We start from the raw sequence: 22371 nt of genomic DNA, 5'->3' as shown, positions 1-22371 counted from the left end.
TAGGAAAACCTGGGCTTGCTGGCTACACTATAGAGACTCCACGGATGTTAGCAATCTTCAAACTAATCTATAACTAGATGACCCGGGGAAAACAACCAGAGAATTCTCAAAGACATATAAAATCTCTGCCGCTCCCACCTTCCCCCCCCCCCCCACCTAACAAAGTAACCAACACCACATAGGCGACCTGATAACCCTAACAGATCCCCAACGCGGGGCCTTACTAGCTCAACTTGTAGCACTAACCTCCGAAGGAGCTGCTGGTTATTTTTGGGCTTACCATTATCTGCCGCTTCTTCTTGTGGCATGAACGGATTTTATTTGCAAACTTCAACCATTGAACAGTCTTTAACTTGGGATCAGAGGGTTGGAAAGGAAAGTTCAGGTACTCTCAATGTCAAAGTCAAAAACATTAAAGAACTTGCTTACTTTGACTGCATCCAGAGAATAGCCATTCACAGCTGGATGAACAGTCAGGTTGGACTGTTCCTGAATAAGCACCTTGTTGGCTGCTAGGCCTTGTGAGAAAGGGGACTAAGTCTTTATCACCGACGTTGTTGCAGAACACGTAGGAAACTAAGCTGTAGAACACTTGTAGGATACCTGGATCTTTCAACCAGCTTGGCGATTATCCAGAAGACCGGATTCTCTCGGTTACTTCAGCCCTTCCAGGCTCTTGTTAAGAAAACCAAACTCACTCGTGGTAATCTTCTAAAGAGTCCTCCCCTGGAATGCTTGAAGTTCAATGGGTCTCTCCTGAACCGGAGACGGCACCCAACCACCTCATAATCCTCCTTTAGTTTCCCTGCCTTGGGCTAGCCAGCCCCAAGACATTAAAGTCGGGTGGATCCACACCCCAGGCCATAGCGTTCCTGGGGGCTGGTCAGGAGGACCAGGACCAAGCACTCAACACTTCATACTGGAGCGGAACCCCAAACCACGTGACATCCGTCTCTTAAAAACCCTCTCCCAGAGGGCACAGCGGGAGGGCCACTCCAACTGACCTGGCTCCGAAAGAGAGTAACCTAAATGCCTGACTAGACCATAGTTCCACGCCTGCCACCAGAGGCAGTGCCCCCCTGTGGTCAGGCTGAACATTTCACAGCCCAGTCAGACTGACACAGAAGTCTAATTTAGACAAATAGACCCAAACCAACTATAGTCTGGGTAAAGTTTTAACTTTGAAAAACAAAGGAGCCCGCCACTACAAACTATACAGAAGAATACCCCTAAAAGGACACCCAAGGTCTGGACCAACCAGCACATAGAAGCCTACAGACACTATGGGGCTCAAGCCACATGAGGCTCGAAGCCTCTTAGTAAACCAAATCTGACAAGAAAATTTACACCGGCAATTATTTCCCCCACCCAATCACAGTTAGATCACTAAGATCCCTATAGGGGTGACTGGGTCTCGAGGTGACTTGTTTTGGTTTACCTTATCTTTCACTCAAAGCCCCATACATACAACGACCCAACAACGTAGACTTATCAGAATCCATCATTGTACATCCTATAATAAACAAAATACTCCTGCTCATAAATATATATATCCAGATACAAAGGTATAGTGAGGAGTGAAAGCTCACTAATGTGCCGATAGACCCTGGAGGGTCTTAACATCTGGTAAGCAGATATGCTTACCCTATCTATCCTTTGGGGAGCACCGGTGTCTTCACAAATTGAACATTGGATCAGCACAAGTTTTGAGTTCACTTTATGGATGTGGAATTGGCCTATTAACACCTTTTCTTCTTTCCTTTTTTCACGTTTTCATCTTTATTGCATTATATTAGATTTTTTTTGCACTTTAATCATTAAGGTCATGGTTTGACAGCGCTACACGTTTTGATTTAAATTTTTGTTATGAAGTGTACATTGTTGTGAGGGCTACTGTTGGTCACTAAGGCTGGGTTCACACCGCTGCGGCAGCGAGAACCGGATGTGATTCGCACCGCACTGCAGTGCAAATCACATCCGATCTCTGTGCGATGGGAGTTCAGCCATACAGATAGTATGGCTGATTTCGCATCGCACCCGCCGCAAACTCGCACGGGACCCTTTTTTTGGTCCGCAGCAGAATCGGATCGCATGGGTGTTCACACCATGCGATCCGATTCCTGTCCGAGTTTGCAGATCGCACTGCGATATGCGAACTGATCTGGGGGTGTCATTAACATTTCACTGACACTCCCAGCAGTCCGCATAGGGCAGTGTGAACTGCCGGCGGGAGGCATGCGATGCGGGATAACGCCGCGGATTTGCGGCGTTCCCGCATCGCTCCGGTGTGAACCTAGCCTTACATAGTTTGGATTACTTTATATGCACTTAGCGCAACATGGCTTATTTACTACCTTGTAAAAATTATATGCATATAGTTAGAAATAATATGTATATCTTAACCTGGAAACTCACACAGTGTCTGCATTTATTGCATGTTCTCAATTTGTGATTTCTTGTAAATGACAGGGGTATTAAAAGAGACTCTACAAACCTACCCATTAAGGGCAAACTGACACCATCTGTGTATAACATGCCCCTATGTTATACTCACCCTATTGCCCCCCCCCCCCCCAGACTTCTCCTTCCTCCATCACAGCTGCCACCAAAATACCACCATTTACATCACCCCCTATATTATGTGACATTGCTCGGGTCTAGTGATTGGCTTCACAGCATATGCACTGCTTGCCTATAATGCAAACCAGGTATTTTGCCATAACCATCAAGGAAAAAAAGAGCAGCTAGGGATTGCTGGTGAAGTAACAGCGGGTTGGTGGTATGGGGGGAGGATAGGCTTTACAAGGACTCTGACACTTTGGCTTGAATGTAATCTATAATACAGGTAAATGGTTGGAAGACATACAGAGTGTACTATGTGTGCTTACTTGGTCTGAATTAGACTGTTTTACAGTAGTAGTGGCGCGGGTTTTTTTGGCTGGGAGGTGGGGTTGTGTGGCATGGGGTAAGCTCACTTGCTGGTTGCTGCCTGGCTTACCAGTGCCCATCAATTCTGACCACTAAACTCACCTACCTGACATGCATACACTGACCTACCTGACATGCATACACTGACCTACCTATCTGACATACACTGACCTACCTGACATACACACACTGACCTACCTTCCTGACACACACTGACCTACCTGACATACACACACTGACCTACCTTCCTGACACACACTGACCTACCTGACTGACATATACTGACCAGGAGACAGACTTCATATGTCCTGCAGCAGCCTCAGCTCAGCGATGGTGACATGAGGCAGCCAGAGGAGAGGAGGAGAGCAGCCCGACCGAGTGCCGAGTGGGGATCGATGTGGCACGACGGCAGCTGCAGTCCCACCATTGGACCAAGCACTGCAGGCTCCAGAAGGTGGGACCTGCTATGTGACTCGGCCGCACTCGGCCACACTCGGCGGTGGGCGGCAGTGCTCGGGGCTAATAATAGAACAGTGCCCACCCGAGACATAGGGCTTTTTGGGGACCCACTCGGGGTTTCAGCCACTGTCAGCCCACTCCACCCTCAGGTAAATCGCCCTGGCCCTCAGATGTAAATTTAGTATACTTTTAAATTTAAGTTATTGCCTGGTGTTGCTGTATATATTGCAGATTGCTTCCATAGAAGTTTTCCCTTATTAGCCTTCATTCTCTGTGTATTCAAGTGTTATCTCTCTGAACATTATGGACATCCAAGCACTTGAAAACAAGCGAAGGTTGCATCAATAATAAAGATTTTTACAGCAGTATTTATTATACATAAAGTGGCCACTTGTTATAAAACATAGCTTTCAGATCTCTAGAGCCAGTCCAAAAATGCTTTTAGACTATTTAACTGCAGCTAAACGAAAAATATAGGTCCCATTTAAACAAATAGGGTAGCATTAGAGGGGGTTGTTATAGATTTTAGAATCGGCATAAACTTGTCTGCCATAACAAAGAGGTCTCGGAGCCCTAGCCGCGTTCAGGTCTAGTATAAGGCTTGGAGCACCGCTCTAAGCAAGAGGGAAGGTGCGATCCCCCGGGTCCTCAGAAATAGGGTGCCTATTTTAAGCTCATTCACCCACCAGTGACAGAGTAGTGTAAAAAAAAGAACTCCGCACTCTCAATCTAATGTCTTTTGCCCTACCCGAGGCCCCACTATCCCAGGCGACCAAGCCCCAGTGAGATGGGCAAAATGCAGCGGAGTGCCGCGTTCTTTATTTACACATTCAGATCTACATTAATAAAAATAGAAAAGTAACCCTATATCTTGGGAAAAAACTACTTGTAATTGACCCCTGTCCCTACTAACGATGCCCATTGTACTTATCTCACTAGGCTATTCTGGGCTGAGCAGCACTCCAGTCCTCTTCTTAATTGGCGAGCCATTCATTTTTGTGCATGCACATCTTTTTTTCCATAATCCGTAACATTAGAGCAGTTCTCCAGTCTTTAATAAAAAGTTATAAGTCAGCAGCTACAAATCCTGTAGCTGCTGACTTTTAATAATAGGACACTTACCTGTCCATGGATCCAGCACTGTGCTCATCCAGGCTAGTTTTTTACTAACCGTCGAGTTCTCAGCACCGGCATCTAAAGTGTGGGCACCCGGCTGTGATAGCTGTGCTTTGTGACTGGTCCTGCAGTCTTCTGTGACATATCCCAGAAGACTGCACGGAGGGAGGGGGAGAGGGAAACTAGGCAAACCAAGTGGACGTGGGAGCAGGTACCTGTCAAAACTAGGTACCCAATCCCCACCCCGCAAAAATGATGTGCCAAATTAGGTAGAGCATGGGGGGAGGAGGCTCTAAAGCAAAGCTTCACCCAAAAGTGAAAGTTCCGCTTTAAGGCCTTCTACTTGCAGGCCTGTATTTACACTTTTTTTGCACTAGAGATGTACACTTGTCATTTGGTAAAGTCATCCAAACTGGCATTTTTAGCTGTATAGTGTTTAACCACATGCCGACCAGCACACGATGATGTGCGTTGGCACAATGGCAAGGCTGGGCAAATGGGTGTACAGGTACGTACCCTTTAAATCATGGCACTGTGGGCGTGCGCACGCCCGCTGCGTATTCCCTGACTGTGCCTCCGGTGGACTCGATGTCAGCGCCACAGAGCAGCAGAATGGGGAGATATAAACAAGGCATTTTCCTGTTCTGCCTATCAACATGACAGAGATCTACTGCTCCCTGTCATTGGGAGCAGTGATCTCTGTCATGTTGTAGTGAGCCCATTCCCCCACAGTTAGAATCACTCCCTAGGACACACGTAACCCCTCCATCGCCCCCTAGTGTTAAACCCCTTCCCTGCCAGTGTCATTTACACAGTAATCAGTGCATTTTTATAGCACTGATCGCTGTTTTCATGACAATGGTCCCAAAATAGTGTCAAAAGTGTCTGATGTGTCCACCCTAATATCGCAGGAATGATAAAAATCGCAGATCACCGCCATTACTAATAAAAAAAAATTATAATAAAAATGCCAAAAATCTATCCCCTATTTTGTAGACACCATAACTTTTGCGTAAACCAATCAATATGCTTTTTGCGTTTTTTTTGTTTTTTATTTTACCAAAAATATGTACAAGAATACATATCAGCCTAAACTGAGAAAGAAATGTATTTTTGGGGGGGATATTTATTATAGCAAAAAGTAAAAAATATATATATATATTTTTTTTTAATTGTTGTTCTTTTTTTGTTTATGGCGCAAAAATAAAAACTGAGGTGATCAAATACCACCAAAAGAAAGTTCTATTTTTTGGGGAAAAAAGGACACTAATTTTGTTTGGGTGCAATGTCGCACGACCGCACAATTGTCAGTTAAAGCGACGCAGTGGCGAATCGCAAAAGGTGCTCTGGTCAGGAAGGGGGTAAATCCTTCCGGGGCCGAAGTGGTTAAGACTGTAGGAGGCCCCAGACCCTGCCAGCTGGACATTACAGGACGAGCAAATGATCACACAGGTCTAAAAACCCTGTCCCAATCTCTGTGGATTTCCCCTAATAATCCAGTTCAAGACAATTTTTGGCTCCTGCTCATTCATGTTCCACAGAAATACAATTGTAATGTCAGTAGAGCCCAGACAGCAAGCAATTGTGATGCAAGTTTGAAAATGACTTACTAAGCTGTTGCTAGACTTTCCAGGATTCACAAGTTTGTTGCACAATCACAGCCCGGTCTGCATTGCGTGACTCCAGATCAACTTTCTTTGCAAACATTCTGCAAGTTCTGGTTCAGTTATGTTGTGCAAAAGTCATCCCACCACAGGGGTCACTGTGGCTGAATTTTCATGCTGTACACTTGCAGAGCTCTTGCTGTAGACTCACCACTGCAACTTTGCTCTTGCTAGAGACCTGCTTCATAAATTTGCTACAAATTGGAAAAGTGTCAACTAGAACTTGGGCTTCAAGTGATCTGCAAGTCTACAACTTGCCAGTGAAAATGTGCAGCAAGTTAACAAGACTTACATTTCAACACTGCCACAAATTTATGGCAAGTTGATTACATCAGAGTCTGCAGAGCACCCCTTACCACAGTCCACTCACTCGCTCAGAGGCAAAAGAGAGAAGGGAGGTAGGCGGCCTATGCACTTGACGGTTGTTCGTTTTGGTTAGTTGGGGAGCATAGGTGTGTGCAACCCAGGCAGGGGGAATCTGCACCACAATGGGGGATGTGCCCAGGCACACCTAAGTTGGGGAGCCACAGTCCAGTCTGAATAATGTGTCTGGGTTTCTGGAAGCCTGAATCCTGGACACATGAATCAAAACCTGGACTGTTCGGTGAATCCTGGACAGGTGGCAACCCTAATATGGAACCCACAACTCAGAGGGAACTTAAGGTGGAATTTATACAAGCAAGCCTTAATAATTCTGAGCAAGGGGACATTCTTAGACAAAATGAAGAGGATAGCTAATCTTCCATTAATTAGATGAATTTACAAGAAACAGAGCAAGAATCTTCCCTGGGAACTGAAAATAGCTATATAGGAGCAGTCCCATATTATGGAAATGACACAAGGCATATGTCTCACAATAGTCTTCATGTAAAGAGAAAAAAAAAGCCAGTCCACAAGCAATGGTTAAAACGTGGCCTTTCTTACCGTTGACATCCAGTTTGTATTCAGCAATAAACCTTCCCATTACATTGGAGACTTCACAAACGTAGGTGCCGCTGTCACTCTTGTTGAGGTTCTGGAACACCAGGCTATTATGGTCAAAGGTTGCCGTTGTGGGCAAATCACCATTTTTTCGTGTCCAGATATATCTTTCAGGTCTAAAAATGAGTTTAAAAAGAAACGGTTAGATCACAACTCTTACATAAAGTATCAGATAACCTTGTCAGCAATGTATTCATTTATTTATTTTTGTGTACATTTATTTCCCATTACTTACAGTTGTAATGTTTGAGGAATGTTTGAGGAAGCCACCTCTGCTGAGAGAAGACAGTGATTATTGCTAGCAGCTACAGCAGCAGCCAGCAGTAATCGCAGGTAAAACCAGACATGCTGGTTGCACCCAAGTTGATCAATCGGTACATTTAGCCTGCCCATACACAGTTCAAATCTTGGCCGGTTCCTGCTGAACTAGCTGGGGCTTCAACCATGTATGGTCTGCCTAAGTCGATACATGTCACATTGCTGGATTGACAACATATTGATGTGCAGGAGACCCCGTCCATCATCTCCTAAAAGTGTCTGCAGGTGTGGCAAGCTGTCATGTATGGTCTGGGCTTTTGTTGATATCACTAACTGAAGCATGTGACAATGCTCAACAGGTAAATAGCCTGTAGGTCAGTGGTCATCAACTCTGTCCTCAGGGCCCACTAACAGGCCAGGTTTGCAAGATAACTGAAATACATCACAGGTGACATCATTTTCTGCTCAGTGATTGCAGTATTCTAGTCTGCATCTCCCCAAGGTAATACATAAAACCTGGCCTGTTAGTGGACCCTAAGGACAGGGTCGATGGCCACTGCTGTAAGTAATGCAGGAAGTTCTGGAAACTGGCAGGATCAAATGGCATTTTATACTTTTATTCAAGGAATTTTGAAAAACAAATAGTAGAATTACATTTAGGAATATGATAGGAAACCAATGGTTCATATTTGTTTTTTGAATTTGCATAGACTTCAAACACTTATGCCGTGTACACACGACCGGACTTTCCCTCAGACTAGTTCCGACGGCCTTCCCAACGGACTTTTCAGCGGAGTTCCAATGGACTTTCCGAATGAACGGACTTGGCCACACACAATCACACCAAAGTCCGACAGATTCGAAGGTGATGACGTACGACCGGACTAGAATAAGGAAGTTCATAGCCAGTAGCCAATAGCTGCCCAAGCGTCAGTTTTTGTCTGTCGGACTAGCATACAGACAAATTGATTTTTTGACAGGACTCGGGTCCATCTGAAAAATTTGAAACATGTTCTCAATCTAAAGTCCATCTGATTTTTAGACAGCAAAGGTCCGATGAAGCCCACACACAATCAAATTGTCAGACGGATTTGTTTCGTCAGACCTTTGCTGTCAATAAGTCTGGTCGTGTGTACACGGCATTAGGGTGGTTAAAAGATGGTAGGTCTAGCCAGTAAAAAAGGTGCCAATATATTTCTGTTACCCAATATGTTTACTTATGGGTGGATCAGAAAGAGACTGCATGAACATAGCCATTCTTTGACTTTTACAGAAACTCCCTTCACCCCTTAGGCTGGGTTCACACTATTGCAAATTGGATGCAGGAGATTTTGATCGGCTCTCTTCTCAGACAGAAGATGGTTCTGTCGTGGTGTTCTGTCTGACCAGTTTATAATAAAGTTTCTTGTGGATGATACCAGCATGGTGCGGTCCTCCTTTCCAACTGGCATAGAATTGTATTATTCTCATAATAATTATCTGCAGAAGTCCAGAGCACCCCACTCTTCCTTATATCAGATGTCAAGAGCCCCCCAACCATCATCATAAGTCAGGAGTCCTCCACCCTTCTTACATCACAGTGCAACATCCCCCCCCTTTAGTTTGTGCTGTTGCTAGAAAGGAGCTGGGGATGAAGCTGGGAAACAGAACGCACAGGTTTAGGAGAAGGACCAGAGGATGTGCTGACAACAGGGGAAGCAAAGATGAGGGGATGCTGAGGTTGCACAGAGAGGCGCAGGATCTATAGGGGTTCTGTCCTCTCTCTGTTGCTGACTACTTGGGTGGTCAGGGATAAGACTCTCTATGGCTTCAAAGAGAAGTGCAAGATCTGGTGAAGAAGTTCTGTCCACCTCTCTGCTGCCAACTGCTTAGACAATGGGGGCAGGAGAGATGTGAGGGCCACAGTAAAAATGACCTAGCAGGCACGAATTAGACACATGTGCACTAGAGGCTGACCTGCAGACAGCCTAAAGATTTACTGATCTTCAGGGGCTCTGGCCTTCATCAAAATGGCAGCCTCCTTCAGGAAGAAATGCTGTAGGCAATTTACAACACACTCATTTTGGGAACATGATTATTAACGTGGAATGTATGTTCCTTGTTAAGGAACACTATTTGTTAAGTTGTTATGGGTAAAGTTCCGCTTTGAGGCAGGCCATAGATTGTGCAACTCACTTTCCTTCCATTATGGGTGGAAGGAAAAAAAATTATTGATTTCCCCATCAACACAGAAAGTGTTGATGGGGGAATTCCTCCATCAGTGCAGCAGTGGGGAGCATGGGTAGCTTTCCCTGCCGGAAGAACACAATAATCTATGTTGCTGGCCAAAGCCGGTGGCTAGGATTGCCACTTCATCCCTTTAAAACCAAACACACACTATTAATTAAACAGGTTCTGTGGCTAATTTAATGCTGATAAGGCACTAAGTTTAATTGCCACCTGTGTAATTAATATGTGTTTGGTTTTAGAGATGAAGTGGCAACCCTACAGTTGGCACTAATCGTTCTCGAAAAACACGATAAGCTGGTTGTATGTAAATTGTCAAGTCCATCATCTATGGTCTGTGTAAGTTAAGAACTGATGGTCAAGTAAGATAATTTCATTTACTATTGTTTAAAAAACAGAATTTGGCTTTGGAGCCATTATAAATAAAATAAATTAAAGTTGCTGCCACAATATATATATCTAAAAATTAAATACCACCCTAAACCATAAATAATGTGCAATTATAAATAATAAAAATCCCTTAGCATTTCATATCATGTACAAAGAAATAATAAATTAATTAAAGAACAAAACTATAAACAATTACATCAAATCTACAATAATTAGGTGCCGTCCGTCATTATCCTACCATCGTGAACAAAGCAACAAAGTGTCCTCTTATATACAATAAGTGTATAATCTCCAAATGGTGTTGCAATGATATTAATCACAATCCACTCATGTTGAAGAGTGCTTCTTCCACCAATCCTATAATAATCCCAGTATGCAAAATGCACTCACAAGATAAAAAAACAATAATGAAGGTCTCAATATAATTGATTAAATGAGTCAAGTAACAGGTATGGATCCTGCCTTGATTTTAATCAAACTCTGGAGTTGGGGAGGTGAGCCTCTTCAACCACGGGGTACATTGAGAGAGATAAAGGAAGGATCCATACCTGCAGCTGGGCTAATTTAATCAAGCACAGTTAGACCTTCTTTTCTAAACTAAGTAAGCCAGCCCCCTTCCCTCTTCCAGAGCCATAAACAAGAACACTAGAGTCAAGTGAGCGTTCGGATTTATGTAAAGATATTTTCACAAGAAAACTATTTTAGAGTTTGGGTGGTGCCTGTTCATTTGATGGTCCTTTGATATCTATGAGTAGAAACCTAAGGTTGTAATTAGTAATTTGACAGTAATAATTAAAATGTGATTTTAATAAGCTGTCATTTTCTACCTCGTCATAAATATGACGCCGCTACTCTGTGTACAAGATATATTCAATCAAGGGCCCTGATAAGATTCTTCTCCAGAAATGTGCTTGCAGTTTTATTTAGTTCAATAAAAGTATTTTAGTACTACATATGTTTCCATCCACCTCTTAATCCTAATGAAATCCAGCAGCGGTTTTCACAACAAAGTTGACACCAGCGGCATCCTCTAATCTCCATCTACAGTACAACATGAAACAAGAGAGGAAAGTTCTAGCAGAGGTCAGCGACGAGACCGTAAAATATGACGGAGCAGGGTTACTGGAACGTTTCAATTGCTTGTTGCTAAGCCTACATGTTCATGTGATTGAACCAACACTTGCTATTTTCAACTAAAGTGTTGATGTTTAGAGGGCACACCATAGTCCTTACACATATCTCTTTAGGGATCACATTTTCTATCATTAAAAGGAATTGGTTTAAAAAAAAAATTGGGGTAGTTTTGCCAAAAAGAAAGATAGAAAAATCTGAGGTGTTGCTTGGGTTGACTTGGATAGGTCTTAACTACATTAGCTCCAGGCCATTTCTGGCACTTTTTGTTTACATGTAACAATTTGTATTTTTTGTAGGGCTATTACTGATTAAAATTTTTGTGTTCGATTAATCGTTTTTTTTTTTAATCGATTAATCAACTAATTTTGATTAATTATAATGCACATACAGATCCAACTACTTTTAGCGGATCTCCTTGCATTGCAGCTCTGCATTAGTCAGTGGTAAATGTGGTATACACTATATACAATCTCCCGACACTAGTTAGTTTCCACAATCCATGACTTAACTTCACAGTTCACACAAATATGTTTTAAATTCAAACTGTAGCACTGATGTGAGTAATTGTTTGTGTCCACAGTAGCGTGACAATCCCTCCACCTCCGGTCTAACTAATCACTCTCACCTTATGGCATGGAACCCTGTGCAAACAGGTGGTCATGCAAGTGGGTATCAAAAGGGTTAACACGGACCATAAACTTCTCTCACGTCTCCTTAGATCTCAGCAAGGACGCCAGGTCATGGGTAGAAAGAAAAGATCTAAGTGCTCACCGCTTAAGTAGAAGATTTAATGTTTGTGTTCAAACACAAACTACTCACATAAAAATGATAAAAGCACAGCATGTAAAGCCGACAATCGTGTTAGTTCTGTAGGGCAGCAGCGGGTGACGTCATGCGTAGCTCCTCCCCCGTACGCGTTACATTCAATCAGAACTTTGACGTCATCGGACTCCTCCCCCCTTCCCTTCGTTAGCAGACGGAGGCACTTGGGGAAGGGGGAGGAGTCCAGTGACGTCGGTGTCCGTGAAGTCACCAGAACTCCGACAGAACTCTCTGAAGCCGGCGGAGAGGTGAGTACCGATCAAAAGAGGCCCCAGAGAATAAATTGGTAGGGTTTGTAATTTTTTATATCATACAGTTTTCTGCAGCAGTTTTAAAAATGCAATTTTTGGAAAAAATACACGTTTTTTATAATTTTAATGCAACAAAAAAAACAACAGTAAATAATCAAATTTTTTTTGTAAAATTTAAAAGATGATGTTGCCCCGAGTAAATAGATACCACACAATTGTGCACACCTATGCGATGGCAACAATGTATATTTTACTATCCACTATTTGCTTTAAAAGCCTTTTCAGGTTACCACTTTAAATTTACAGTGGAGGCCTGGTGCTAGAGTGACTGCCCATGATCTGACATTCGTGGTTATACCTTACATATGTGGGAAGATCACTGTTTGCATGCATGCGGGACTTACGCCTGCGCTCAATTTTGCGCACAAGCACGAGGGGGGGGGGGGGACAGGGACACTTTTTTTTTTATTATTATTAATTAATATTTTTTATTTTTTTAACTGTTGCTTTAATTGTTTTTTTTAATCACTTTTTTCTGTCACAAGGAATGTAAACATGACAGGTACTCTTTATGGAGGGATCTGTGGTCAAAAATACCCTAAATCTCTCCACTGCCTTTAAAAGCGTTCACCAAGATTGACATTTTTGATAGTTTTTTTTTTTTTTTTTAAATGGCGCCAATGGCATCCAGCTAAGCCAGAGGTGATGTCAGTTCATCGCTTCCGGGTTACTAATAGGGAGACCTGATCAAAGTATTTTGTTCAGGAGTCAGGCACACATGCTGGCTGGTTGCTCGAGTCTTCCGATGTGACGGGAGAGCCAAGCGAGCCATGGAAGGCGGCAGGGGGAGATGTCCCTTCCTGCTGCTTGTAACAGAAATCAAGTGGCTAGTTAGCCAATCAGATTGCTCTTACAAGCGTGCCAACTGCCGGCTTGCAGCTGCAGACATCATCCCAGTACAATCACTTGAAGTAAAGTGACATACCGGTATGTCGATTGGCAGAAAGTGGTTAAAGAGAAATTCTGAGGAACATTTTTATTTTCCCATGTAATGGGGCTGTGCCTACACTGCATGGGTTAACTGCTCGTTATGTCCAGGGGTGCAAGGAAAAGCTATACTAACCCAATCCTTTTATACTCTGGAAAACTGCTCTCCCTCACATCCAGTGGTAGACTGTTCCTGCCGTCCTCACATCCAGAGCCGGTCTATGGACGTGATGACGTCAGGAACAGTTCATTCACAAGACTGCTAATGTGAGGGGGGGGCAGGAGCAGCAGAGGCCGGTTTGGGCTTGGAGGATCAGCGGATTAGGTAAGTATATCTCTGCTCTGCAAACCCCTAGACAAAAAATGGACAATTAACCTACGCAGTGCGGGCACAGCTCCACTGCATGGGAAAATAAAATTGTTGCCTGGTGTTCTTCTTTAAGCGTACAAAAGTTAAACATTTTGTTCTTAGGGCTCGAACACATAGAGCTCAGAAGATGACATCCTACACATTTGTCCCTCTAAACCCTTAAGACCAAACATTGGCAAATTGTGGCCCCAGGGCCACATCCAGTCCCTATCCTGTCCTCCATGCTTCCACTTTCAGCATGCCTCTCAGAACCTCTCAGCTGTGTCTGTGCAGAGAGCTGCAAGAACTGGAAGGCTAGAGCCTGAGGAGCTTATCGTTACAGCAGGGAAGTTCTGTTCTGGTGGGAGACCATTCCCTAGGAGACGCCTTGATGCCCTCCTGCCCCTCTGCAACCAAGCCAGGTTCTTCCTGTGTTAGCACCAGCATACTACAAACCCTAGGAGTCAAGCACCTGTTCTTAACTACAGGTCATAAGCTGCAGAAATCCCCATGGAATCGATCTCAGGCTCTCTCTTTCCATGCACAGTGCTTTTCAAAAGGTATTATCTCACCTCCTTTTTGCCTGATTTAACCCTACAACGTGGCACTATCGGCACACAGTAATTGAGTAGTCCATTGAACTCAACAGGCGATTTGTGGTGCGTAGCGCTTCATTGCTACAAGCATATTGCTACGTTGCTACTATGAACGGATCTTCCCAGGTCTATAAACATTTAATTATGGGCAGAATTAAAGTTGAATTTCAGTCATAACTTAACTAACTCTTAACCTACTCCCACCCCCACTATAAAAGGAAGAGGTCTATATATTTACTTATTCTGAGGCCACTCCGGTCCAGTCCCCAGGCAGAGCTGTCAGCAATGGCTTCTGTATAGAGCAGAGGCAGCCAACAACAGATGCCCCATACTAAATCTATGGGTGACGTCATCTACTAGTCATTTTCCAGCCATTGTTAGCTTTCTTTCTCTACACAGAAGCCGCCACTGGAGACCGGACCGGAGTGACTTCAGAATAGTAAATATAACAATCTCTTCTAGAGGGTTAGTTAGAATGGCTTTAGATTTGGAATTGGGGGGCGGGGGGAGTAGTTTTAGAGTTAGCTAGCTAGAATGCTACTTTAAGCTCAGCTTTCCACAATAGTATTAGTTTTTCATGTGGCCCTTTGGGAAAATTAATTGCTCACCCCTGCTTACAACCAAATGGGTGCATGGAGTTCCATACTGTTTATCCCACTAAAATGAACATTGCCTTCAATATTTGGTAGGCTCTGCTAAAATGGTAGCAATTCATTTCAAAACCTATTCTGAGAAGCTATCAATAGCTTTTTCAATAAATTGCATACCTATATTGTTCAATGCTATCATTGTAACAAGACATTTACAATGGTTTCAGCCTTGGCGAAACACCCGTGGGCTGAATAGTAAGTTAGCTAGTTACACCTGTAAAGGATTCTGGACAGTTCTCTACCTGCTATGGTAAGCACAGGAAGTCCCCACTCTCTTTGTTAGCATGTACATTTGGATTGTACCATACTGGAGGGCAGAGAACTCTATTTGGATGTCACTACTGGAGACCATGCTATATATGAATTCCGAGTAGAATAGATATTATTTCCTGTGGACCCTTAAGGTCAGTTAACAGATACGGCACAAGAGGACATGACACCCTGAATATTGTTGGATGATTTTACCCTATGTGGGTTGACGTTTGTTTGCCAAGCATGAGAGTGCAAGGCATCTTTATCTGGTAAGTGGAGTGGAATCACTAAATGCACGTGGTGTGCTGGAAGATTTGGAGGACCACAATTACTATTTACGTTAACTTTTTTTTTTGAGCCATTATGGCCTATATATGGACTGTTTAAACACATGCCCTGTACACACGGTTGGATTTTCAGACGGAAAAGGTCCGATTGGATTATGTTGACGGAAAATCCGATCATGTGTGGGCTCTATCTGACTTTTTCCGTCGGAAATCCGGTGGAAAAAGTTTGAGAACAGGATCTAAAATTTTCCGACAACAAAATCCGATCAGACTTTGTCCGTCGTGATTCTCTACAAACGATCGGAAAAAGTGCCACGCATGCTCAGATTAAATTACGAGACCAAAGCTATTGGTTACTAGCCCGAGCGATCGGATCCAATGGATTTTGTTGTCGGAATGTCCGACCGTGTGTACAAGGCATAAAACTTGTCACTTGGTGTTTATTGTTGATTATTTAGTTATTAGCGCCACTATTTACTTCAAGGTATAGGGTAAATACGGTTTATATCTGTTTTATTTTAAGTGGCAGCCTTTTTCACTTCTTTATTTTTCCTGGCGCAGTGGTGGGTCTTTTAAGTGTGGGCGTGTTAATCTTGTAGACCAGTGGTCTCCAAACTGTGGCCCTTTGCTTGCCTCTATCTGATATGAGGCATCATTTCTCCCACTGACACCATTAATGGAGCACTATTCCTCCCACTGCCTTCGTTGGTGGGGCACAATTCCTCCCATTGATACCAACCATAGGGCACTATTCCCCCTGTTAAAACCAATGATGGAGCAGTGTTTACTCCCACTGATGCCGGGACATTTTTTACTCCCACTGACCATAGACCGGCCACCCTAAAGCCTTTATTGAAAAAGTTTGGAGACCTCTGTTGTAGACCATCAGCTATTTTAAATATGAAGTCAGTTGATGGCACAGCCTATCATCGTCTACATATAGCCAGAATATCAGCTTTGAGTGGACTGGCCCTTTAACAGCATGTAACAGTATGCAACCCACTAATCAATATATGTAAAGTAGGTAATTTATTTGATAAGCAGAGCTCACACAGACCTTAGCTGGAATAGTGATATTGTGACTTGTGCTTCAGATATTGTTTATGCATGCCTGACATTTCCATTATAAGCAGTAGCTCGGAGAGGCTTTGTTTGCCACTCTTATATAATGACACAAAGTGTGGGAGGTGTGGAGAAGATGTGAATGAAGAAGGTTGGGGAGGTGCATTGTGGGAGAGGTGAGACAGAGAGATGTGAAGATGTGCGACTAGTAACACTTTACTGTAAAAAGGCATACTGAACATGGAATCTGAGAGATAAGCAGAGAAAATCTAAATGGTAATAAAGGGGAAAGCTGTTGTCCAAATAAGACGTGGCCACAGCCACCATTAGGGCAGGGGGAGGCGGCTGCAAGAGCTTTTCAATGATGTGCAGGAGAACGAGTTCCCCAGTAAAATAGTAAGAACTAAATCAAAGAGGAGAAAAGAGTATTTTCTGGCTAATAAGGATGGGGGCAGTAATCACGTGAGGTCTGTTCGGAAAGGCATTTACTTTTAAAGGTTACAAATTAAAGGGGTTGTAAAGTCAGAAGGTTTTTTTTATCCTAAAGCATGTTATGTGAAGCAGCCTCCCTCGACCCCCTAATACTCACCTGAGCCCCATCTCTGTCCAGCGATGTCCGCAAGTGTCTCAGCCATCTGGGACTCTCCCTCCTGATTGGCTGAGACACAGCTGTGGTGCCATTGGCTTCCTCTGCTGTCAATCAAAGTCGGTTAGCCAATCAGGAGAGAGAGGGGGCGGGGCCGAACCCCAGCTCTGTGTCTAAAGGGACACATGGAGCTGCAGCTCGGCTTGGGTGCCCCCACAGCAAGCAGCACTCGGCAGAAGAGAGGGGCCAGGAGAGCTAAAGAGTGACCCAAGAAGAGGAGTATCTGGGCTGTTCTGTGCAAATCCACTGCAACAAGTAAGTATAACCTGTTTGTTATTTCTATAGAGAAAAAAAAACAAGACGTTACAATCACTTTAAAGCGTTTGTAAGCCTAAAAAATATATCCTGTTCCTTTAAAGCATGTTAAACAGCACAGTGCTTGTGCTGTGTAATTTGTCTCATTGTATAATGTAAAAATACCTGGTTGATCCTGTCTGTTCCTGTGTCCCCCTGTGTGTGCTGACCACGGTAATCATGGCTGCTGATCCATGATACCGTGGTCAGTTTACGTGCCTCCATCATCCCGCTTTCTGCTGCGAGTCCCCCCCCCCCGTATCAGTTCCACAGTGTGTGTGTTTGTGAGAGTGATCTCCTCCCCGTCCCTCCCCTCCTGCTGCTCTTCCCTGTGGCTTGAAAATACAATTTATAAATAACTGTCATCCCCTCTCTTTTATCAAGATCTAAAGTATTTTTTATATAATTCCTTTTTCATTGTTTATTGCCTTAAAAAATCCCAAGTCCAAAGGTATTCTATTGTTGTAACTTTTCTGGATTTGGGGGTTGTACATTCACAAGATGGATTAATGCCAATAAAGTGGTGCAACAGCTTTATTGAACTCCCTTACCCCCCCCCCCCCCCCCCCCAGTATCTCAGTATCTACCCTTTACAACCATATGTTGCAATTTTTTATGATATCTGCCACACAATGATAGGTCCTCCTATTGGTTACTGTCAACTGAGCTAGTTTTCCTTTACTCCATCTCATACTTCAGTTCTACTACTCCTGTTCCATCTGCTAGGCCTTGTTATTTGGTCTATACTCACGAAGGGTTTCCGAAGGCATCACACTGCAGCATCAGCTTCTCCCCCTCTCTTGGCATATTGGGCCGGGGCTCAATCTTTGCCATCGGTTGGTCTGAAAACAAAAAAAGAGAGTTTTTATTAATTAGTGCAAAAATGGAATACATTTATTAAATACAGCACACAAGAGCAATCAATTTCATTATTGTACCAATACCAGGTTTGCTTTAAATGGAAGTTGAAGCCCTCATGCAATGCTGGTCAATGCTAACTATAAGGCCGCGTACACACGGGCGGACTGTATGGCCTACTTAGTCCGTCATACAATCCGACGGACAGTCCGTCATACTTTCGAATGAACGGACTTGACCACACACGGATACACAAACAGTCCGTCAAAAGTTTGCGCGATGACGTGTACAGCACGTACGACGGGACTAGAAATAGGAAGTCCAATACACAGCAATGCACCTTTCCGCCGTGTAAATCCTTTCTGAGCATGTGCCATTCTTAGTCCGTCGAACTAGCCTACTCACGAGCGGATTGTCCGCTGAAACCAAAGTATGACGGACAGAATTTCGAAAAATCCGAAATACTTAGTACGCCAGACTGCACGCTGAAGCCCACACACGAGCGGACTGTCCGCTGAAATGTGTTTAGACGGACTAAGTAGGCCATACAGTCCCCCGTGTGTACGCGGCCTAAGGCTTATGGGTGGCATTTTGCAAGTTTTCAGGAGGCAATACTGCCACTTTCTGAACGTCTTTTTTTTTTCAATCCCAAGAGAGATTTTACAGTGAAATACCATACCACAACCGTGTGCCAAATCATGAAGTTGTGGCACGGTTCCATTTTCCAAGCAGTGTCACCAGAAAAATGTGATTGCCAAGTTAAATTTGCAACACCCAGAAACGAAGCATCCCAACCATGGTAATGAGAAGGGATCTGGATGTCCATCATAATTTTAATTTGTAGGTAGGTGGCCCTAAAAACGTGTATCAACCACTTTTTTTTTTTTTGCCACCTCTTAACCTAGTCTTAGAAGCTGTCACACTTCTGAATGGAAGCTTCTTCTGGGGCAGATAACAGACATCCTGACACATTCCCTTTCATGTAAAATCTTCAACTCAACAAGACAATGAGCTGGGAAGGGCTTATTGAGATATCATGCATACCCACAATAATCTGAAAAATTAAAAGGAAATTAAAAAGCGCCTGTATATACTTTATGTTATACAGTAGTCATAATGTCCTCTAGTTGTTTCACCGCAAATTCTTCTACAATAAATCTTGAACATGTTTAAAGAAACATTTTGTATGCCTGTCTTTACAAGTAATAGTTTTAATAATAATTTCAAAAATGCAAAACATTTTCAGATCTTTAAAACAAAACCTATACATATTTATTCATGAATTAGCAATTTCAGAGATCTTTAGATTTCTTAAACAATTTTTATGCTTTGTATGGCTATGCAAGACCCCGGTACACCCCCCATTTCAAATGATTTAGTCAACCATTACTGCTTGGAATGACAAGAAGTTATTAGACGGTTTTTCATTATAATCTTCTCACTGGGGGGCGCTGTCCTCTCGCTTTCCTTGTTGTTTTGTTTTACATTATATTAACAACTATGAAAATGAGGATAAATGATTTTTCCTGCTCGGGCCGGATGTTGAAAATAAATTGCATTTGGGCGTAATTTGGGGCATATTTTCCCTTTATTGGCAAGCCTGCTGTCTGACTCATTTTGCTGCATAGCAGCCTAGCAATAAAGTTTCTCCTAAATCCATTCAATGTTTAGATCACACCTCAGTCTATTCCTCTGCTAAGTGCCAATGCTTTATGAAGCACAGAGAGAGGAGCTGCGGATAACGTAGCAGATCCTTAACACTTTGGAACAAATACATAAATCTAATAATGACACAGTGGCTTGGGATAACACACAGAAGACTCACCGCCAAATAAGGCTGATTTTATCGTGTGCGGGAGCCCGGAAGCGAGAGGCTCCGGGGAGATGAATGAAGAGGTGGCACAGCTCCAGAGCATACATTAAAGAGGAAGAAGTAAGGAAAAGAATACGAGGGTGTTATGGTTCTGGTGCACAAGAAGCCACAGGGTATTTAGTGTACAATAGGGTTCAAAGAGCCTGTAAAAAGGCAAGTAAAATTCAAGTGAAGTCAAGTGACTACCTTCCTTGGACTACCAAGTCAAGTGACTACCTTCCTTCCTGCAACTCCTCCAATAGCAAGAAGTTGCTGTTGGAGGAGTTGCAGGATGCAAAAAATTCTCTCTATACAGCCTTGGTTGGTGTACCCCTGTAGACAATCAAGGTAGACCACACTCCAGGCCCTCTTCCCCATGAATAGGTGATTGTCAGGTCAGAAGCCGTGAAATTAGGTAGATGACCACACACTATATAGTGGGAAATCCAATCTTTTTTAATACAAATCCATAAATAAAAGCCTCACAGCTTCAGAGGCAGGAGCTGCATTGACATGTTTCATTCTCACAAGAGCTTGTTGACTAAGTGCCTATTAGCATGAAACGCGTCAACACTGTTCCTGTCTCTGAGGCTGTGATGTTTTATATTTGGATTTTCTTCAATAAAGCTACAGAATTTCCCACTATATAGTGAGTGGTCATCTACTTCATCTTGTCTACATTTCACAGCTTCGAACCTGACAAGCACCTGTTCATGAGGAAGAGGGACTGGAGTGTGGTAGACCTACCTAGAGCGGTGTCTGCTCATCTTTGCTTTGGATTTATCTGGTGTATTACTGTACCATCATTGAATTTGTAGCCATCAAATATTATTCCTGAGTTTAAGTGTTTGTTAACCCTAAGGGCTCATTCTCACCTGAAGTTGGGGGCAGAAAAAAAAACACAGTCGAGACATGCTACCCTCTTTAGCTGCAGAGGCATCGGCTGGGGGTGTACACATACCTCGGCCAAGATGTTTTGCTTTCCGGCCGCAATTTTACCCCCTGTTGATTTTGTCAGGTGTAGTACCCACTGAACGTGACACATTGAAGTGAATGGGGCCACTCTGTAAGCACCCCACAACCGCATGCTATGCACAAGGTTGCGCTGCACTAGTGCAGCCATCATGGGATTAAAACAGGCAGTGAGGAGGCAAAAATACTATTGATTATTATTTAACAAGAGTTGGGGAACAAGTCGGTGGTCCTGTGGATGCAAAATGGGGCTCCATTTCTGGTATATGGCATGAAACACTGGTCTTTATGCATGTAGGCCACTTAAAAGAGAAGTGTTAGAAACCAAAATAATAAACATATGTACTCACCTAGATGGCTTCAGCATTGATCCGATGCTGCCCCCGCCAGCTCTACACTGAGAAGTGAGTGATCAAAGGCTGCTGATTGCTCAATTCTCGGTTCACTCTGAGCAGAAAGCAGTGACTGTCAGTCACCTCTCTGTGCTCTGCCCCTCCAAAGCTCACTGGAGTGCAGAGCTGTAGAGGGGGCAGGAATGGTTGGCTCAGGCTCTCAGCAGTGTGCTAAGAGGCTGAGCCAACAGCTGGTCAGGCATCTGGGAGGATCCCAATATTATTGACTGGCTCTATGACGTCATCCGATAGCAGACTTTAGCACTGTCAGCTTAATCTGAGCCCCAGGAGTGCATACCTTGGTGTACTCCTTTGATCCTCAGAAGTATAGCCAAAGAGCTTTAGCCATACTTTTCCTTTAAACACTTTATGTGTTGCCCATAGAGATAAATGTTCTCTTTTTGTCTAACATAAGGGACAATTTGATTGGTTGCCATAGGCACCTAGCGCAGTTCTGCCCTTGAAATCACTACATTACTTTGTTTGATTTATTTACTTATTAAATGTAAGTCTACTACAGTTTAGATAGGAGAGGCACAGCTATCGACGCTTAGAACAGTATAAACCTTTATAAATGAACAGAAGCTGCCAACGTCAACTGTCTTACAGAGACCCTTAGGTCAGGCGGACAGTTGATGTGACCTCAGTTGTCTGCATTGTGTGGGAACCCTAGAGGAGCGTTGCAGTCTAGAGATGGGGATTGTTTATACTCAGTGGGATGAAGGAAGCCTATAGCATTTTGCAAACAGGATTACAGAGTGTTGCGGCTTTACGGTTTAAGCTGAAATTCGTACTGAGTAAATTCACATGTGCATTCATTCATGAGAAGGAAAAAATAGAAGTGCTACAACACCTTCCCCCTACCAAGCCTACAAACAGCCCAAAGCACAATACTCCTCACATGTGTCGAATGAACCGTATATGAGAACAACTGGAGCTTTATAA

At 43.4% G+C, this 22371-nt stretch overlaps 1 protein-coding gene across 6 annotated transcripts in view; it reads right to left on the bottom strand.

Moving 5' to 3' along the window:
* CADM3 (cell adhesion molecule 3) overlaps nucleotides 1-22371 on the bottom strand; it is a 613828-nt gene that overhangs the window by 93924 nt on the left and 497533 nt on the right. For all 6 annotated transcript variants that reach the window (XM_077467383.1, XM_077467378.1, XM_077467381.1 and 3 more), the window contains 2 exons: nucleotides 18104-18194; nucleotides 7092-7264 (listed from right to left, as the gene is read on the bottom strand). In XM_077467383.1, the coding sequence (XP_077323509.1) occupies nucleotides 7092-7264; nucleotides 18104-18194 (264 nt within the window). The remainder of the gene's footprint in view (nucleotides 1-7091; nucleotides 7265-18103; nucleotides 18195-22371) is intronic.

This window comes from Lithobates pipiens, unplaced genomic scaffold (genome assembly GCF_037356315.1).
Source record: "Lithobates pipiens isolate NorthernLeopardFrog02 unplaced genomic scaffold, aLitPip1_a1.2 Scaffold_54, whole genome shotgun sequence".
NCBI lineage: Eukaryota > Metazoa > Chordata > Amphibia > Anura > Ranidae > Lithobates > Lithobates pipiens.
This window is presented reverse-complemented; position numbering and strand designations above follow the sequence as displayed.